The sequence below is a fragment of the Gopherus flavomarginatus genome, chromosome 3 (assembly GCF_025201925.1).
Source record: "Gopherus flavomarginatus isolate rGopFla2 chromosome 3, rGopFla2.mat.asm, whole genome shotgun sequence".
Lineage (NCBI taxonomy): Eukaryota > Metazoa > Chordata > Testudines > Testudinidae > Gopherus > Gopherus flavomarginatus.
The window spans coordinates 36,065,501-36,086,615 of record NC_066619.1 but is presented as its reverse complement, the minus strand read 5'-3'; the positions used below and the strand labels follow the sequence as shown (position 1 = coordinate 36,086,615).

Below are 21,115 nucleotides of genomic sequence, written 5' to 3'. Positions count from 1 at the left end.
AGGTGCCACAGGATTCTTTGCTGCTTTTACAGATCCAGACTAACACGGCTACCCTCTGATAATTGTGTCATCTGGTTGTCCATTAGCTGCAATGACAGGCTGTGATCAGTTTGAAATCTGAGTCATCTCGTTCTGCATCTGCCAGCTGTAGAGTTTGCTCTGTTGATTGTTCTTTCTGAGGAACAAACTGTAGATGCCAACAGTTCCTGTTGGACTCTCCACTGTAGTTCTTGCTCACAGATGGTGCAGGCACTGAATTCTTTTTCTTCACAACAGTTGGAATTGTCCATCCCTTTTCTCCATCCAGTTTGACACACGCAGTCTCCAGGTTCTAGACCCAACAGTTCTCTGAGTGATGTCTGTTGTAAAAGCTCTTTCAGCCTTTTTATCCAGTTTGGCTTCTCTCTTCATGTCTGGCTACTTTGCACTGAGGGAGGGGCTCCTCTCCTTGGCAGCTTTGGCAGGCCTGGGCCGGGCTGAGGCAGGGGCTCCTCCCCTGGCTGAGGCAGGTACACCCTGGGGCCGGGTGGGGGGGGGGAGGCATCTCTCTCTGTCACGGCCCTGAGTGGGGCTTAATAGGAAGCTGCACAGCCATGCAGCTTAGAGGAAACTTAGGTGCCAGGTACGAGGACAGGTGGGTCCGTCCTGGGGGCCCAACTAGGCATGGAGGAGTGGAGAGCTCTGGAAAGGGAAGGTCAGGTCAATCGGTTACACCCCCTGTGTGAGAGAGGTGTACAAGAGAGTGTGTGTCACCTCTCCCCATGTGTGTGCATGTGTGGGGGATAGGGACGCGTATGTCACCCCTCCCCATGTGAACCCTAAAGCCTTAAAAATAAGAAGGTAAATAAAAAGAATCCAACTGTGCAATATTTCTTTTTAACAGGGGCTCAGTCAACTTTATGCTAATTTGAACATTTATACGATTGATTGCCATTGAACTTGCTTGAATATGAGTAATTTTACCGGGTGTCCTGCACTCAGCATAGGGAAATATGGTCACTCTATCTTTAATACTCTCCCAGGTATGGCCAATGTTTATTTGAATAAGATATTTTACACAAATAATCACCACCACCAAGTGGCCAAATAGTATAATACAGTTTAGCATTCTATTACAGTTTGAGGGTTTGCTTCAAGTTTCACAAGAACTCATAGTTGCTGAAGTCAAACTCAAAATATTTCCTTTAGTTAATAATGGCCATCGCCCATTACTTTCAGTGGGATTTAAGCCAAGCTGCCCATCAGTTCCCTGGTCTTTACACAAGGGAATGAGGGTGCTCTAATCCAATGGTTCTCAACCGGGGTACACATAGCCTGGGGGTACACAGAGGTCTTGTAGGGGGTACATAAACTCACCTATTGGCCTAGTTTTACAGCAGACTACATAAAAAGCACTAGCAAAGTCAGTACAAACCAAAACTTCACATAGATAATGACTTGTTTACAGGACTCTATATACTATACACTGAAATGCAAGTACAATATTTACATTCCAATTGATTTTATAATTATAAGGTAAAAATGAGAAAGTAAGTAATTTGTCAGTAATAGTGTGCTGTGACACTTTTGTATTTTTATTTCTGAATTTGTGAGCAAGTCATTTGAGTGAGGTGAAACACGGTTTACAAAAGACAAATCAGACTCCTGAAAGGGGTACAGTAGTTTGGAAAGGTTGAGAGCCACTGCTCTTATCAAGACAGGTCTCTGGCTACATCTACTCTGTGAGCTAAGAGAGTGATTCCCAGCTTACGAAGACGTAACTGTGCTAGGTCTCATCTTATCCAGTATGCTAAAAATAGTCAACATGATTTTTTTCAAATCAGCATCTTTTTTTCTCTCTCTCACTCACTCACTCACACCCCACTTGCCACCTCTGAGGTTCTCCAAGACTGGGAAGAATCTCAGGGGGGTAAAGTCACAAATGCATATTACAAAAATGCTATCGTGGCCTCAGGTCACCAAGGACAGGGCCTTTATCATATATGGAGTGCCTGGCCAACCTGAAGGGGCAAAAAAGAAAGTCTGGATGAGACATTTTCAGACTTCATAGCAGTGTCTTCCCCCCAAAAGCAAAGCTGGGTGAGAAGTGGAGGCAGTACTGAGGACCCACAGGGAGAAATAAATGGAGCTCACAAACAAGATCGTGACAGTGGCTGAGGACAGCATTGCAATCACCAGGGAAAGCATTACCATAGCCAAAGAGAGCTTGGAAATGGACACAGAGATACAGAGCTCATGGAGGCTATATCAAGCCAAAATTCACTGCTTCATCAGAGGCTGATGCTAGGACAGCAGGCGCTGCAGCCCTGTGTACTGGGTGCTAGGCATGTTCTTCAGCCCCTCAACAATACAATAGTGGGACCACCCCGCAACTCCTCCTCGACCTACCTCTGCAGCAGTGGTCCCAGAGGCCATTCTCCTTGTAGAGTTAACCTCTGGGCACGGAGGACAGTTGCACCTGGGAGGGACCCCACCACCCCTGATAACTTTGCACCATGCCACTCAATCCCAGAAGTTCTGTGAAAAACAAGAGGCAGAACCAAGGCACGTACTCCCTGTGACTTTCAGGCCCTCCACCTCTTAACTGTTGTTCTGCCCTGTATTGCATCTTCAATTTTAACTGCACTATTATTTCTTAAATGTATGTTTGACTACAAGTTGTTTTAGTATTGGTTCTATAACAACTTTATTTTTGGTCTGCTACATCACCGTTGTTTCATAATAAAAAATTTAAAATTCATACATTATGACTCATTACTGCATGAAAGTCAAACACTTTTAAACAAAGTTAAAATAATGTACAGGGTTTTTAAAAAGTTCTTGAACAAGACTGCACTTGCATCACCCATAAGCACTGCATACAGTGAACCCAAATTCCCCCTCCATGGGCTAATGGCTGATTGTACAGTCACACATTTTCAGGGATGAGACTCAAAATAAGAACAATAGGTATCCCTAACAATATTTCCCCTTGTGTTTCCATTTACTTTGGGACATCTGCTGTTTTCACCACCGAGCAAATATCTGGACAGTCCCCAGCAGTAAGACTTTTTTCCCCTTATTCTCAAGAATATCGTGCAGAGTACAACACAGTGATATAATGGTTGGCATGTTTTTTTCTGGTGCTTCCAAACTATTACACAAATAGCACCATCTCCCTTTTACACAGCCAAATGCATACTCGACTATCATTCTGCAACTACTGAGTCCGCAATTAAAAAGTTCCTTCCTTCTATCCAGATGGCCTGTGAATGGTACATTAACCAGTAGGGACTAAGTTAGGTCTCCTAGAATAACTGAAGGGACTGGAGACACTTAATTCAAACTCATATGTCCCGCCACTAAAACCTGGATTCTCAAAAACCATCAGTACAACTACATTTCTCATGAGAAATTAATGCTACTTTATATTTGACTTAGCACTTTTTATCCAAGGATCAAAACATGCTTTAAAATTTAGTCTCGCTACACATTTGACAAACAGGCATTTTACAGAGGAGGAAACTGAGGTATAGAGAGAGTCATCCAAGATTACACAGAAAGGGGGACAGAGCCAGGAAAAGAACAACCCTAGTCTCCTAATTCCCGTGCCTTTCTCACTAAAACCCTCACTTCTCATTGCTTAGAAAATTTAAGGGTGTGTATTCACATGCTCTAACAGTAAAAACAATGAACCAAACACAAAATCCTCACTACTGCCATAAAATTCTTACTGATTTATTTTTTCAAATAACCAATACAGAGCAGATACATTCAAAACTAAAGAAAAAATCTGATTAAAATAGTGCATTAGATATGACAATTGTGTGACTGCAGTCACACGGCATTTTTATACACAAGTATTGGACTGTATGGAAAGGGTTGCAGATTATTGGTCTTGTTCATGCAGTACATACATTAGTACATGCAGTCCAGTATTTAATAAAGATTATAGTGTAGACTCTCCTATGTTTTAGACCAGTTTCTCTAATTGGTCCATGAACCAATGTTGATCTGTGAAGCACTTACTGGTGGTTTGCAGAAAGCAGGTCACAAGTTTATGTCTCCTTATTTCCAGCAGCTAAATTGCATTAATACTTCCCTAATATTATTTCTCCATGTAAACAATTGATACACATGCCACAATGATACTATTTGATGGTCAATGGAAGGGAGGATGTTTCAGGAGACAATCTCTGCATTCACAATGAATAAATTTGAGCAACGTTCTAGGCAATTTCGTGTTTGCAGGAATATGTTTTCAAAGTTTTTTAAAATAGTAGATGTTAGTATTCATTAATAATACTCAACAGGCAATGCACACCTTCCCCCAGTCTCAACAAGCAGCCTCAGCTCTGATTTGGAGGGATCCTCCCTAAGAGTAAGAGGACTAAGTTGACTCTTCATGCACATTCAGTACCCCAGACCAAGATTGCCAGCAAGGATGATGATTATGATGATTACTGTTGTGCTTAGCAGTCTTAGGATGCCAATTAATGCAAATTCTGGTAGCCAGCAGACCAACAATTCATTTCACACTGGTCTCCCAACCCTTTTCCCATTGTAACAACTTCTGGGTACTGCTAATGTGGGCTACATTCAGTTCACTCATTTCAGAATTAATGGCTTAATAGCCCATTACCAGTCCCTGGCACCATTTAGAATTTATCTGCACTGCAGCTGGGAGCATGCCTTCCTGCCCAGGTAGACAGACACACACTAGCTCTGCTTGAGCTAGCATGCTAAAAATAGCACTGTGGACACTGCAGCACAGGATAGCCACCGAAGTACAAACCCACACAACTCCTTGGGTCTTTACTCAGGTGACTAGCTCATGCAGCTACACCCACGCAGCTATTTTTAGTGTGATCACTCAAGTAGATCTAGCACATGTCTATCTGTCTGTCCGTCCGTCTGGGCTGGGAGGAACATACTTAGCGGCAGTGTAAACATACCCTCAGTCAGCTTTGTTGTGCTACTGGGATAAAATTCAAAGAAAACAAAATGGTTAGTATTATCCTGAAAATAATCAAAGGACAAGCCACGTATCTCATTAGGCCCGGCTGCCCAAACAGTGAATGGGGACTTGAACACTTGTCATTTTAAGTTTGATACTTTTTACTGAGCTCTGTCAGTGTGCTTGGATCTATACAAATATAGAAGCCAGCTTGGCCTTTATTCTAACGGACTTTTTGATTCAATTTTTCTCGTCTATAAAGAACCAGTCCCCTTATGAACATTTTTTTTTCTTTTGAATATTAATATGCCTCTGGTGTAACCACAAGAGTTTCCCTCTTCCTTGCTCAATAGCTTTGCTTATTTTGATTTGTCATTTTTAAAATATTTTTGCAAATCATGTAATTATCATCAGACTTCTCTGTGGGACTGATTCTGATCTCATTTCAAGAGTAACACTACTGAACTCAATGAAGTTATATACTGCAAAATTGAGCTTCAGGACTGAGTCCTACTTGCCTGGACACTTCTAAAGATGGCATGCTCAAAAAAAGATTCTAGGATTTCCAAGTGTAATTTCCAGAAATTCTAAGTTTAATGCGATAATCTTCAAGGGACTCCTTTGACTACTCAGTTTGATTCAGCATTTTCTTTTAGTTAGAGGAGAAGCACTGCCTTAAATATAGATTCAGTGCCCTTTTCTACAGAAGAGGCTGTGTTCAGTTAAGCCATTTCAGTCAAGGAAGTCAATGCATCAACTGGGGAAGCAGCTGGACGGCCAGGAGAGATCTACAGTGACAAAGGAGTAAGATGATAGGATGGGGCACACGGAGTGACAATGAGTGACAAATAAACAGGAGAAATGAAAAACAGAGTAAAATATAGAAGATAAAGCCAAGAGAAAATGAAACAGGAGAGTGACAGAGAATCCAACCAAACCTATGGCCATAGACAAAATCTTGTCGACACAAACAGGAAGCACAATATCCAAACCAGATGACCGAAGTGGCAAGAGGAACAGCGAAGCCTCCAGTTACTTGACAAATGGCAGGAACATCACAAATAGAATTGAAAACAGAAGTTAAGGGAAGGAAGAATGGGAAAAGAGAAGTTCTATTTCTTGTAACTTTACGAAAGAAGAAAGGAAGGGATTTGAATATCCTGGCGATGTTTGAGTAAGCTTGCGTGGCCTTAGCAACAGCCTGCTTTGGAAAGAGACTGTCAAGAAGGAAATCAGCATCCTGTCTGCACTGATGGATACTGTCATGGTAAAGAAAAATTTGTTTAATAAACTGGAAGGGGAGGGATAAAAAGAATTAAGTGTGATTCCTTTGCCTGGCTACTGGCACATATTTCTCTATGTCTGTTAAAGAGAACAATAATATGAAGTCAAAATTAACAGATGATGAAATGCATTAAATTCCTTCAAACAAACTGGTAGTTTTCAGTCAAGTAAGTGATGCTAAGAGAAGTTGAATGCATGTATGTATGGAAGGCAACACTCCCTCCAAGAGAAAGACCAGCGGAACAGTACAATACCTCAAAATGACTTTGCAGGTATGCACTGATCAGCTGTGGTCAGTCCAAACATGTCCAGTGTCACATATGGTTGCACTATAGTGTTTCACTGGAAAGGGGCTAAGACAAGCAATTGGTTTTTGGCTTCCTTATTGTATTCTGGCAAATTCTCAGAAATCAGAAATTCCCTTGTATTAAAGAATTCTTCAGATATGGATTGATTTTAATTTCTTCTTCAAAATCTGTATGTTCTAGAACTTCCTCCTTTTCATTCTCTTTGCAGTTCTCGAATGAAGAATGCAGGGACTCACATAAGCCTTTTTTTGATATTTCTAGATGCTGATGTTGGATTCTCCTGGCAGGCATCAAAGCTGAAAGCAGCATTTGACTCCTGAAGTCTTGTTCTGTAACTATATATGGAATTGATGGTGATAGTGGTTTTACAACTTCATATTCTTCACCATACAAAATCTTTTTATGTCCATTACCCATGTCCTTTTTACAAACATTTGTATGTTTAGAATCATAGTTCTCATGACGCTCTACTAATAATGCAGTATGGTCTTCAGCAGGAAAGCATGATTCCAAAACATAGATGCCTTCAGGATCTACTGTCCCATCCTCAGATTGTACTTCCTTCAGAGGCGAATTATTCTGTCAGTACAAAAAGGAAACACTTGAAACTTACATCAGTACAAAGGAACATACGTTACAAAAATCTTTTAAAAACACCCCCACCACTTCAGCTCTGTTCAAGTCTGTATGTTTAAGAAGCCACTTAATGAAACCTTGAAATGCATTTCTCTTGAAATACAGTTTTCTGAAAAGTGACTATGAAAATGGCAATGTAAAGCTCCACATTTATTGTCTCAATGAATCCATATCAAAATTTTCTCAGTATACTAGTAAAATGACTGTTTTCTAACTCACAAGCCCTTCAAACTCAATCTGTGCCAGGAATCACATTAGAGTATTTTCATTTTGCATATGACGACCAGTACATTCTACAGGAAAAATTTTCCCTAAGTTATACCTGCAATCCCATTGTTTTTAAATTACACTTTTAGTGACATCTGTCCAACTCTATTAGATTTCAATAAATGAAAATTGATTCAGTGACAAAACTGAAGATATCATATGATAATCTGATAGGCACTAAGAAGGAACAGGTAAGTTGGACTTACTCTACTCTCTATGCCATTGGGTGGGGAAGGTGAAGGCTGAGGATAAGCAAGGCACAGACACAGCTCAACGGACACTGCTGGCCAAAAGATTCTGATCTCAAAAGAAAAATACACAATGACAGGCACTCAGAGAAGAACCTTTATCTTAGTCCTCCACAGAAAAGCTGAGAGGGGGCCTGGGAAATTGAAAACTGAGAACTAAGGGTGACAGAGAAGCACACTCAGACCCTCTCAGAGACAGGAATACAGACTCCTGCATATCTGTCATCTCCTGTGATGGGTCAGGCTAGGGGCCGGTCTACACTACGCGTTTAAACCAAATTTAGCAGCGTTAAACCGATTTAACCCTGCACCCGTCCACACAACGAGGCCTTTTATATTGATATAAAGGGCTCTTTAAACTGGTTTCTGTACTCCTCCCCGACGAGAGGAGTAGCGCTGAAATCAGTATTGCCATGTCAGATTAGGGTTAGTGTGGCCGCAAATTGACAGTATTGGCCTCCGGGCAGTATCCCACAGTGCACCATTGTGACCACTCTGGAAAGCCATCTGAACTCAGATGCACTGGCCAGGTAGACAGGAAAAGCCCCGCGAACCTTTGAATTTCATTTCCTGTTTGCCCAGCGTGGAGCTCTGATCAGCATGGGTGGCGATGCAGTCCCAAATCCAAAAAGAGCTCCAGCGTGGACCGTACAGGAGATACTGGATCTGATCGCTGTATGAGGAGACAAATCTGTTCTATCAGAGCTCCGTTACAGAAGCCGAAATGACAAAGCATTTGAAAAAATCTCCAGCCTATGACAGACAGAGGCCACAGCAGGGACTCAGCACAGTGCGGCGTGACAAGCGTAACGGAAAGCCAAAGAATCAAATGGACGCTCATGGAGGGAGGGAGGGGGACTGAGGACTCGAGCTATTCCACAGTTCCTGCACTCTCCGAAAGGTATTTGCATTCTTGTCTGAGCTCCCAATACCTGAAGGGTCAAAAACATTGTCCAGGGTGGTTCAGAGCATATCTTGTCAGTTTAGCCCCCCCTCCACCCCCGTGAAAGAAAAGGGAAAAAAATCATTTCTTGCCAATTTTCAATGTCACCGTATGTCTACTGCATGCTGCTGGTAGACGCGGTGCTGAACAGCACCATCCCCTTCCCTTCCTTTCCTGATGGCAGATGGTACAAAATGGTGGAAAACTGTCATCAGCCCGTGAATGCTTCTGGCTGGCCTTGGTGAGGTCAGCTGGGGGCGCCTGGGTAAAAATGAGAATGACTCCCTGTCATTCCTGGAAGACAGTGCAAAATGCTGGGTAACCATCCTCATCATAGCAGCTGGAGCCTGAGCTCCATCAGCCCCCCTACCTTTCGTGTCTAAAGAAAAGATTCTGTACTCCCTGGACTATCATGGCAGCTGGAGGCTGCGCTCCTCTCCCGCCCACCCTTTAATGTCCTGCCTGGACTATCATAGCAGCTGGAGGCTGCCTCCCCCTCATTTTATCTCGCTAAAAAGTCAGTGTTTCTTATTCCTGCATTCTTTATTACTTCATCACACAAATGAGGGGACACTGCCACGGTAGCCCAGGAGGGGTGTGGGAGGAGGGAAGCAACAGATGGGGTTGTAGCAGGGGACCCCCTAGAATGGCATGCAGCTCATCATTTCTGCGGGATCTCTTGGGCTTTGATCCGGAGCAGCTGTGCTCTCTGGCTCTCTAGTAGACTTGCCCCATATTCTAGGCAAGACTGACTCTATTTTTAGACAAAACATAAAGAAGGGAATGAACCGGGGAGTCATTCCCATTTTTGTCCATGCGTCCCTGGCCAACCTCAGCGAGGTCAGCCAGGAGCACCCATGACAGCAGCAGACGGTACAATATGATTGGTAACCGCCATCACCACTTTCCAATTGCACACGGTACAAAATGATTGATAACGGTCATCTCATCGCCAATTTACAATGGCAGTCGGTGCAATAGGGATGGTAACCATCTCTGCTACCTTGCAAAGGCAAATGAATGCTGCTGTGTAGCACTGCAGTACCGCCTCTGTCAGCAGCATCCAGTACGTATACGGTGACAGTGACAAAAGGCAAAACAGGCTCCATGGTTACCATGCAATGGCGTCTGCCAGGGCAATCCAGGGGAAAAGGGCGCGAAATAATTGTCTGCTGTTGCTTTCACGGAGGAAGGATTGAGTGATAACATTTACCCAGAATCACCCGTGACACTGTTTTTGCACCGTCATGCATTGGGATCTCAACCCAAAATTCCAATGGGCCGGGGAGACTGTGGGAACTATGGATAGCTACAGGATAGCTACCCACAGTGCAGAACTCCAGAAATCTATGCTAGCCTCGGTACATGGGCGCACATCACCGAATTAATGTGCTTAGTGTGGCCATGTGCACTCGACTTTATACAATCTGTTTTACAAAACCGGTTTATGTAAAATCGGAATAATCCCGTAATGCAGACATACCCTAGGACATTTTTCATGGGCATTTGACAGTTTTTTGTTAAGTTTATCTTTCTCTGCAATACAACTTCCCAAAGTATAAACATCTGTCAGTTTTTGTAATATGTTTTTGTTTACATCTATTCTGTATGAATTTTATCTTGTAAAAAAGAGTAATAAATGCTATAATTTTAAACATGCTACTCTGACTCATATTTTAGGATGCAAACTCTTAAAATATGTTGTAATCTAATGAGGATGGGTGAATTACTTTAGAGATGACTGCCCATTTAATTGGGCAGATAGATGAGCATCTGGAACATAGGCCACACCACAGGCAGAAACTCATCTCATTCAAGACAAGTTGGGGAAAATGAACTACAAGAGTACAACATATCGTGCTATATAAAAAGTAGTAAATATAGGTGCCTATGGAGGTATCTATAAAAGAAGGTTACATTTGGTCAAATTCATCCCTGAGAGAGCATCATTATAATCATCACTGATTTAATGAATCTAGCCCACCATGCTTCAATTGTTTATCAGAAAATTTACTCACATCACATATTTGTTTTTCTTAATAGCAATCTGATGTTACCTTAAGCATGTCAGTAGGCCAATCCACAGCAATGCTCTCTGCAGGATTTGGTATATCAGGCCAGCAAACCTTTTTCAATCTGCAATTCAGAAAAGAGATTTGGCCTTCTGATGTAGGAATCAGATGACTGACATGATGAATGCTGTAGGAATACTGTACCAGTACATGAATGGATTCAACGCAGAAAATGTTTAACCAGGAATAGAATGACAAACATTTATCAAGGGAAGTCCTTTCCCTGTATTCATTATCTAAATTATTATAATGAGGGGAGCTGCTTTCCCTCAAGTCAATTCTTATGGGCTAGAGAAAAATCGTTTAAAAGCAATAGCAGTGTGTTACCTGGGACCGGAGTTTTTGGTTTAAACCAATGTTTACCATTAAATACAGAAAATAAAGCTGCAATTATAACTATTCAAGCTACATAAGCCAAAATTTTATTATGACATGCCTAAAGTAGGCTTGGAATGAAGAGTGTCTGAGTTACTTTATAGAGTATGTCCTCATTGTAAAGTTAACTTAACTCCTCTGGAGTTAACCTAGCTCAAATGACAGCAGCTGCAGTGCAAAACAGTACAGGAACTCCACACTGTGGTTTTATTAGCAGCTTTATGAGTTGTGCTGACCTGAGCTGAAGCCAATACCTAAGGCTATGATTCTGTCACAGATTCTGTGCAGGGTTTGGGCTTTGGCTTCAGCCTCGGGTGGCGGGGCTCAGGCTTTGCCTTCAGCTGAAGCCTGAGCCCCACCACCCTTAACTTAGCTTCACAGGGTCCCCTGTGGTGTGGGGCACCAGGCTATTGTACTGATGTAGTGGAAACTGCATTACTGTGTGTACATTTCTGTGATTTATTGTTTATTGCCCAGTAAGGCGTTTGACACGGTTCCACATGGGGAACTGTTAGTTAAATTGGAAAAGATGGGGATGAATATGAAAGTTGTAAGGTGGATAAGGAACTGGTTAAAGGGGAGACTCCAGTGGGTCGTATTGAAGGGTGAACTGTCAGGCTGGAAGGAGGTCACTAGTGGAGTCCCTCAAGGATCGGTTTTGGGACCGATCTTATTTAACCTTTTTATTACTGACCTTGGCACAAAGAGCGGGAATGTGCTAATAAAGTTTGCTGATGACACAAAGCTGGGGAGTATTGCTAACACGGAGAAGGACAGGGATACTATTCAGGAAGATCTGGACCACCTTGTAAACTAGAGTAATAGTAATAGGATGAAATACAATAGTGAAAAGTGCAAGGTCATGCACTTAGGGATTAATAATAAGAATTTTAGATATACGTTGGGGACGCATCAGTTGGAAGCGACAGAGGAGGAGAAGGACCTAGGGGTATTGGTTGACAGCAGGATGACTATGAGTCGCCAATGTGATACGGCTGTTAAAAAAGCAAATGCGATTTTAGGATGCACCAGGCGAGATATTTCCAGCAAGGATAAGGAGGTGTTAGTACCGTTTATAAGGCGCTGGTGAGACCCCATCTGGAATATTGTGTGCAGTTCTGGTGTCCCATGTTCAAGAAGGATGAATTCAAACTGGAACAGGTCCAGAGACGGGCTACTAGGATGATCTGAGAAATGGAAAACCTGCCTTATGAAAGGAGACTCAAAGAGCTTGGCTTGTTTAGCCTGGCCAAAAGAAGGCTGCGGGGGGATATGCTTGCTCTATATAAATATATCAGGGGGGTTAACGTTAGGGAGGGAGAGGAATTATTTAAGTTTAGTACTAATGTAGGCACGAGGGCGAATGGGTACAAACTGGATATTAGGAAGTTTAGACTTGAAATTAGACGAAGGTTTCTAACCATTAGGGGAGTGAAGTTCTGGAACAGCCTTCCGAGGGAAGTAGTGGGGGCAAAAGACTTATCTGGCTTTAAGACTAAGCTTGATAAGTATATAGAGGGGATGTTATGATAGGATAGTTTAATTTGGGCAATTGATCTTGGATTATCACCAGATAAGTCTGCTCAATGGTCTGCGAGGAGATGTTGGATGGGATGGGAACTGAGTTACTGCAGAGAATTCCTTCCTGGGTGCTAGCTGGTGAGTCTTGCCCACATGCTCAGGGTTTAGCTGATCGCCATATTTGGGGTCGGGAAGGAATTTTCCTCCAGGGCGGATTGGCAGGGGCCCTGGAGGTTTTTCGCCTTCCCCTGCAGCGTGGGGCATGGGTCGCTTGCTGGTGGATTCTCTGCAGCTTGAGGTCTTCAAACCAATTTTGAGGATTTCAATAACTCAGTCCTGGGTTAGGGGTTGTTATAAAAGTGGATGGGTAGGGTTCTGTGGCCTGCCTTGTGCAGGAGGTCAGACTAGATGATCATATTGGTCCCTTCTGACCTATGAGTCTATGTCCTCTTCATGCCTTTTATTAAAAATACCCAGGCCAAAATCATAGCCTTACCAACACCCCTGAGAGGCAAGCCAACTTGAGTGAAGGGTTTGTGTGTGTGGATGACATTTGAGTTAACTCTGCAGCAAAAATATGCCTATTGTTTTTTTTTGTTGTTTTTTTTAACTGCAACACAATTATCCATCTATTTAACAGAAAAGATTGACTGCATTCAAGACACTGTCTCCAAATCAATACTCAGCAGACTGTGGCAGTCAGAAAAAAAGTTTAAAATTAGAATTTATATGGGAACACAAGCTGAACAGTAGGATCTCCCAGCCAAAATAGGGCAGAGCCAATTCCTGTATTTATATATAAAAAAGTGCCAGAATGATTTTACTAATTTTTATTAATCAAAATTAGCTTTGTGAATGCTTTAAACAGAATTGCTGCCGGTACCAATTCTATCCTTGAACTCACAATTATTTACATGTGTGCATAACTTTACTCACATGAGTAGTACCTTTGAAGCCTGTGGACTATACATATGAGTAAAGTTATGCAAGTCTATAGGTTTTTGCAGGCTCAGGGCCTCATAAACATATTAAGAGAGAGTGCCAAATATAAAAGATAAGAGAATACAACAGCTTTGAGGCTATAGAAATTATATGTTACAGTGGGCATTATAAGTGGAGCTGGAATTGCTACCTATTAACATGACTCAAAGCTTCCTATTTTAAGACCTTGTTTTCAATCACATATAACTTTAACAAATTTTAACATTTGGGGGCTGAAATTTTCCACATCACGTGTCTGCCTTAGGCAGATTTTTAAGTTTCAGCCTAAACAGCTCAGCCTTTTCTGACAATAAGTTTAGGGGGAAAATATGGTGTTTTCCAGTGTTAAGAAGTCTTAGGACCATTTCTTTGAGAAGTTCTAGGAATCCTATGCTTTGGAGCAGGGACTTGAAATTTGGCCAGGGATGGCCTTTATGTCAGGAATATGTTTTGTGCTCTTCATATGAAAATCTGCCCAAATTTGGCTAAACTGTAACCATTTAAAAAAAATCAGTTTGCACATGCTCAGTAGAGACTTCTAATGGTTTAGTAGCTAAAGTCTCCAAAGATTTTGTCATCAGAGAGATGTGCCACACCTCACAGCATCTACATGTGACCAGACTGCGCATGCGCCAGTCTCACAGAACAACTGAGCAGGTTCCAGCCCAGGACTTCAGGCGCAAAGCCACACTTTCCTTGTAATTCTGGTCTAGGCCAGGGCTGGGGCAGGCACCAAATATGACAGTAGAGAGACTCTCTTCTGTGCTCTCAATGACATTCTCATCAGCAGTGTGGAAGAGGACAGTGCCTAACGCAAATGCAGAGGACCAAGAACCAGACAGAAGGTGAGAGAAGGAATAAATTGGGACAAGAAGTGTGAGGCAGGAATAACTGGGATTGAGGCTGGCAGGGGAAAAGAGAAATTGGGACTGGGAAAAGTTGCAGGGGGGAGAACAAAGGAGAGGAACGTATCTGATGAGAGGTGTGGTCCAGGCCAAGAACTGGGACTGGCTGGGCAGAAAGATTGGGACAAGGAGCTATGAAGAGAGGACTGGGAGCCAGTGGAGGGAGAAATCAGGGACAGGGAAAGAGAGACTGGATAAGGACCCAGGAGGGGGAAATTGTGATTGACTGGGCAAAGAATCTGGGACTGGGATGAGGAACCAGGGGTGGAAAAAGACTGAACTGGAACAACAGGTTGGAGGGGATGGGGCAGAAAGTGTGACATGTGGTACGAATAGGCAAAAGAGTCTGTGCCGTTTAGAGAACACTCCCATTCAGAGACTGGAATGGAACCCAAGATTCCCAAGACTCAGCCTTCCCCTGCTGTCAGCAAATACCTGGGAAACCCACTGCAAAGGATGTGGCATCATATTCCCCTCTAGTGTTGGTCCACACAGAGGATGACAGCCTACTACTGCTATCAGTTATTCCATTAGCTGACGTGGCAGAGATGGAAATGTTCCTACATTGCTTATGAATCATATGGGTATCAGTATGATGCCACATGGTAGAATCTCTGCTTTTTCCATTTGCTTTTTTAAAAACCTAGGAAATTGTACAAACTATGTTAAAAGAATATGCCAGAATTAAGGTTGCCTGTGTAACCTTAATCTAATACGTTGTGTGTATGAATTATGTTACAATTTTAATCACATGATCACTTACTACTTTCCCCCACACACACAGTTCCCCAGTCTCATTTGGTCCATAGGATGGAGAATGCTCACTTAATAAGGCGGCCCATTACAGACAGTTGACAAGAAGGTGTGAACTTCATTTCCCCAATACTAATTTCTCCCTACGGTTACTTGCACCTTCTTGTCAACTGTCTGTAATGGGCCACTCTCTTACCACATCAAAAGTTATTTTTCCTCCCTTGGTATCCTGCTGTTTATTGATTTCTCTCATTAGACTGACCTAACACTTGGTAAAGCACCCCCATCCTTTCATGTATTTATACCTGCTCCTGTATTTTTTACTTCATACAGCTGATGAAGTGGGTTCTAGCCCACGAAAGCTTATGCTCAAATAAATTTTTTAGTCTCTAAGTGCCACAAGGACGCCTAATTTTTTTTTTTGGTGGGGGGGGTTTAGATAGAAAGTGTGAAAAATCAGGATGGGATGGGGGGGGTAATAGATGCTTATATATAAAAACAGCCCTAAATATCGGAACTGTCCCTATAAAATTGGGACATCTGGTCACCCTATTCAGCAGATTGAGGAAGTTCAGGATGAGACTTGAGGGCAGGATGACATGTAGAAGAGATTGGAAAATCAGAATTGTCTGGGAGCGACCAAAATGTCCATTGCTCTGCCTCATCGGCTCTTGTGCATCACTCCAGGCAAGAGTGGTAGTGGAGGGAAGGCATAGATGACTTGGTCTGATCAGGAGTATCACCCTAGGAACAATGGCTGAGGGCTCCCCAGAGCATTAGGTGGTGCATCTGGGAAGAAAATAGGTCTCTGGTCGGAGTCCCCCATCATGTGAACATGTCATATACCACTGAATTGTGAAGTTCCCACCTGACAGTCAATAGTGTGTCTGATGAGCAAAACGTCTGATGAGCGAGTCTTTGACTATCTTCTGCATCCCAGGGAGAGAGGCTGCAGCCAGGAGGATCTGGGGATTGATGCACCAGTTTCAGAGATTGACTGCTCTATATGCAGAGGTGATCAATCTTGTTCCCCTTCTTTGTTGATATAGAAAACAGTGGTGGCATGGGTGTGCCACTCTATCCTGGCTGGCTCCAGTATGGCTTCATTAATCAGTAATGCTATTCTTGCCGGTTCCGATGACACTCATTGAAAAAATAATGCATTAATTAAATTTGTGACTGCACTCCTTGGGGGAGAATTGTCTATCTCCTGCTCTGTGGTTTTACGCACATTCTGCCATATATTTCGTGCTATGGTACTCTTGGATGATGACCCAGCACATGTTGTTCGATTTAAGAACACTTTCACTGCAGATTTGACAAAACGCAAAAAAGATACCAATGTGAGATTTCTAAAAATAGCTACAGCACTTGACCGTAGGTTTAAGAATCTGAACTGCCTTCCAAAATGTGAGCGGAATGAGCTGAGGAACATGGTGTCAGGAATCTTAAAAAAAGCAACACTCCAATGCAGGAACTACAGAACCCTAATCATCAAAAAAGAAAATCAACCTTCTGTTGGTGGCATCTGACACGCTCATTTTCATCTTCTGTGTCAGTCCACGCTGCTTTGGACTGTTATTGAGCAGAACCTGTCATCAGCATGGACGCATGTCCCCTGGAATGGTGGTTGAAGTATCAATGGGCATACAAATGTTTAGCATATCTGGCACGTATATATCTTCCAACACCGGCTACAACAATGCTATGTGAATGCCTGTTCTCACTTTCAGCTAACATTGTAAATAAGAAGCTGGCTCCCATAAATGTAAACAAACTTGTTTGTCTTAGCGATTGGCTGAAGAAGAAGTAGGACTGAGTGGTCTTGTAGGCTCTAAAGTTTTACAATGTTTTATTTTTGAGAACAGTTATGTACATAAAAAAATTCTACATTTGTAAGTTGCACTTTCATGATAAATAGACACACTACAGTATTTTTATGAGGTGAACCGGAAAATACTATTTCTTTTGTTTATCTCTTTTACAGGGCAAATATATGTAATCAAAAATAAAGAAAGCACTGTACACTTTGTATTGTGTTGTAATTTAAATCAATATATTTGCAAATGTAGGAAACATCCAAAAATATTAAATAATAGAATACTATTTATTTAAACAGTGTGATTAAACCTGAGATTAATCTTGATTTTTTTAATGCAATTAATTGTGATTAATTTTTTTAAATTGTTTGACAGTCCTAATCTTAACGCATACACACAAGTAGGCCAAACTAAGGAAATCCTAGTTCTGACATTTCCTAACTTTTGATTGTCTGACTTTGCAACCTACACGGTCTTTAAACATAGGGTGAGTGTGTGTGAGTGAGAGTGTGTGTTAGTAGGCAGAAAGCCATTCAATTTCTCTTAGCTCTTTTATTCTGGCCTATCACATTTTATATAAATAGTATTTGTTTTTGCAACTATAGTGAAGAAATACATCTATTGGCTGAAGTCACAATAATTCTAAACATATGGCTATTTATTTAATTTCAGCAAATCAGGACATTTTCTTATCTCCATATAGATTTGAGTCTAACAAGCCAGCATTGTTTTTAAATAAAGATACTAGCCTTTTATTTGTTAAAATGCATTATTTTCACCTTTAACAAGCACACAAAAATTTACTTACGTGTGTTTTTTTAGAGTACAGGTTATCCCAAGGATTAATAATAAGAGCATACAGAATCCAAACGATATTGTTATAAAAATAAAGTCTTCTTTACCTTTAGAGAAAGAACAAGCACTGAAATATTGCTCAGTACTGTATATTGCACTACAGAGCAAATTTTCACTTTTAGACTATATAATTAAAGCCATCTTATTAGCCCAAGTTAGAAAAGCTCTGATTGTCACATCCTTGACCAACTGACTAAGGTACTGTATGCCACTATACAACACATGCTAAGGCCTTGTCTGCACTACAGGGGGAGATCGATCTAAGTTATGCAACTTCACCTACATTATTCACGTAGCTGAAGTTGACATATTTAGCTCTACTTACAGTGGGGTCCACACTATGCTATGTTGATGGGAGATGCTCTCCCATCGACTCCCCTTGCGCTTCTCATTCAGATGGAGTACAGGAGTTGACAGGAGAGCAATCTGCAGTTGATTTAGCGGGTCTTCATTAGACCTGCTAAATTGACTGTCGATGCATCGATCGATGTGCATGGATCCCCAGGTAAGTGTAAACAAGCCCTAAGTGATGTGTATTTTGCAGATCAAACCAGTCACGACTAGAGTTGGGCAAACAACTGATTTTTTGGTTTGGCCAATGAAAAAAACAAAAAAACAAAAAAGCAGAAAAAAATATTTGGTTCATTTCCGACAAATGTTCAAAATCTGTCATCAAATCGGAAAAGTCTGGGTAGCTTCAGCAAACTGTCTCTCGGCATATCCATCACTCATAATGTTTAGTCCAGTGGTTAGGGCCGTTCCCTGGGATGCTGGAAATCCAGGTTTGATTCTCCTTGCTAGAGCAGTAACTCAGACTCAGCATTCCCCACTCCTACATGAGCATCCTAATCACCAGGCTACATGCTATTCTGCAGTTGGTTTCTCTCAGTATCTCCTGTTGAAGCTGCTCAACATTGTATAAATACTTTAATATTCACAAGACCAAAGAAAGAGAGAGTAAGACTGACTCTATAGTCTGGTGATCATCTGGGAGGCAGGAGATGTGGATTTAAACCCCTCCTCTGAATCAGGCAGAGAGCAGCCCCCAAATAGCCTTTAGCTTTGCAGTTAGACTGCTCACCTTGGATGGGGGAGATCTGAGTTCAAGTCCCTGCTCCAGAATCAGGATTCAAACCTGAATCTCCTACATTCCAACCAAGCATTCTAACCACTGAGCTAAAGGTTCTGAAAGGACAGACACACTCACCCCAACAGTTTACTGAAGCTGGCCCTGTAAACTTCCTCCCAGCTGCAACTAACTGAATCAAATTTGAGAAGTCAACCAAAAAACAACATATTTTGGTGAATAATCTATTTGTCAATTTTTTTTTGCCTAGCTCTAGTCACAACTACAGAGCTACAGACAATACTGTGTAATGGGGCTTTCCTAGGATCTCAAAACAGCTGCTTCCAATTTTAGCTGCTGCTTTATTCCAGGAGCTGATCCAGTGCCAACCCCCTTCACCCTATGAAATGAACAGAAAGTCAGATACAGGGGACATGTCTCAGAGTGTTCTGTCAGGAAATGTTGGCATTCATTGTTTCTTCCATTTAACATCTTGATACAACAATTTTAACTTCAATTCATAGCTATCCTACGATACCCCTAGGAGAAAGATACAAATATAGACAGTAAGAAAATAAGAAAAAGATTATTTTATATTAACCACAAGTGTGTATTGAGTATCCTACTGGGCATGTTCAATTCAGAGGAATATGTGGTTTGTTAGCAGGGAGCTTTTCCATATAGGGAGGGAAAAAAAAAAGACAACAAGAAATCACAATGCATAATTTTGAGCCCAGTTCCTTAGGGTACGTCTATACTACCCACCGGATCCATGGCCAGTGATCGATCCAGCAGGGGTTGATTTATCGCTTCTAGTCTGGATGCGATAAATTGATCCCCAAACTCTCTCCCATTGACTCCTGTACTCCACTGCCACAAGAGGTGCATGCAGAGTTGATGGAGGTGTGGCAGCAGTCGACTCACTGCAGTGAAGACACTGCAGTGAGTAGATCCAAGTACATCGCCTTCAGTTACGTTATTCACATAGCTGAAGTTGTCTAACTTAGATCGATTTCCCCCTCCCCCTGCCGTGTAGACCAGGCCTAAGATAGACATTTTACCCCTTCTGGTGACATAGTAGGCCCCAGTCCTGTAATTAACAGCACAGAGGCAGACTACTGCATGTGCACAGAGCCACAATCTTCAGTGGCGATTCATGCGAGCACAACTGTCTGCCTGTGCATCGTCACTTGCAGTATTGGGACCTTAGTTTTTAAAACTTTTAATCTATTGTAGATTTGGCTTACAATGTCTTCCAATGAGCTGAATTAAATTTAAATTAATTTTTGATTATTCTTCTTTGTTTTGTTCAAAAAGTCAAAGGCAGAGTAGACTAGGATTGGCCTAAGAAATGCCTAAATCAAAAAACGATATTTCTTACACAAAAATATTGTAACAGCAATCACAGTTAACATGGAAAATTACTTACTGAATTTCAAAGTGCTGAAAGTTATTCGGTTTCCATGGGTTCCGCCAGCTTTGGTGGCTGCCATGACATGAGCAGTATACTGGGTGTTTGCTTGCAGAGACTTCAGTCTGTATTGCAGAACATCAGAGTTCACAGTTTCATCTTTTCAGACAAAGATATTATATATATATTAAAAAAAAGATATACATATTAAAGAAAGGTAAGTGTTAACTATTACAATTTTACATTTATATAGCACTGGTCACATTGAAAGATCCCAAAATGCTTTAGGGACAAGCTGAAATACAATATAATCAAGGGGATCATCAGTGTGCAACACTGAAATTGTTAAACAGAGCATAACAATGCAACATCACAGTTCAGGACAGAAAGTGCTTAATTCTATATCCAACTGAAAATTCACTATTGAGTTGAGATATGTAAAATATAATAACCAGAGCCAATATTTTACCCTTAATAAAAGTATTATGGCATCTCTATTATTGCAAGCTGTAGAACGTTGGTTTTCTGTCTGAATTAAAAGACAGCATTACCATCCCATATTTGTTCAGTATAGCACAGTCCAATCCAGACTCAGAAGGAAGATTACCACCCTACCTACTTGACAACATCATTATACGCCACACCTACGTGTTTCTTGGATGTCTTCCATCCAAGTACTGACACAGCCAAAAAAGTTTAGTTTATGAGAGCTCAGAGAATTACAGAAAAATGGT

General features: G+C 41.6%; 1 protein-coding gene across 4 annotated transcripts in view; it reads right to left on the bottom strand.

Moving 5' to 3' along the window:
* Positions 1-549: 549 nt before the first annotated feature.
* The window catches only part of IL31RA (interleukin 31 receptor A), an 88,130-nt gene continuing 67,564 nt past the window's right edge, over positions 550-21,115 (bottom strand). For all 4 annotated transcript variants that reach the window (XM_050946910.1, XM_050946911.1, XM_050946912.1 and 1 more), the window contains 4 exons: positions 20,400-20,540; positions 17,858-17,951; positions 10,680-10,758; positions 550-7,107 (listed from right to left, as the gene is read on the bottom strand). In XM_050946910.1, coding sequence (XP_050802867.1) covers positions 6,631-7,107; positions 10,680-10,758; positions 17,858-17,951; positions 20,400-20,540 — 791 coding nt within the window. In that variant the 3' untranslated portion in view covers positions 550-6,630. The remainder of the gene's footprint in view (positions 7,108-10,679; positions 10,759-17,857; positions 17,952-20,399; positions 20,541-21,115) is intronic.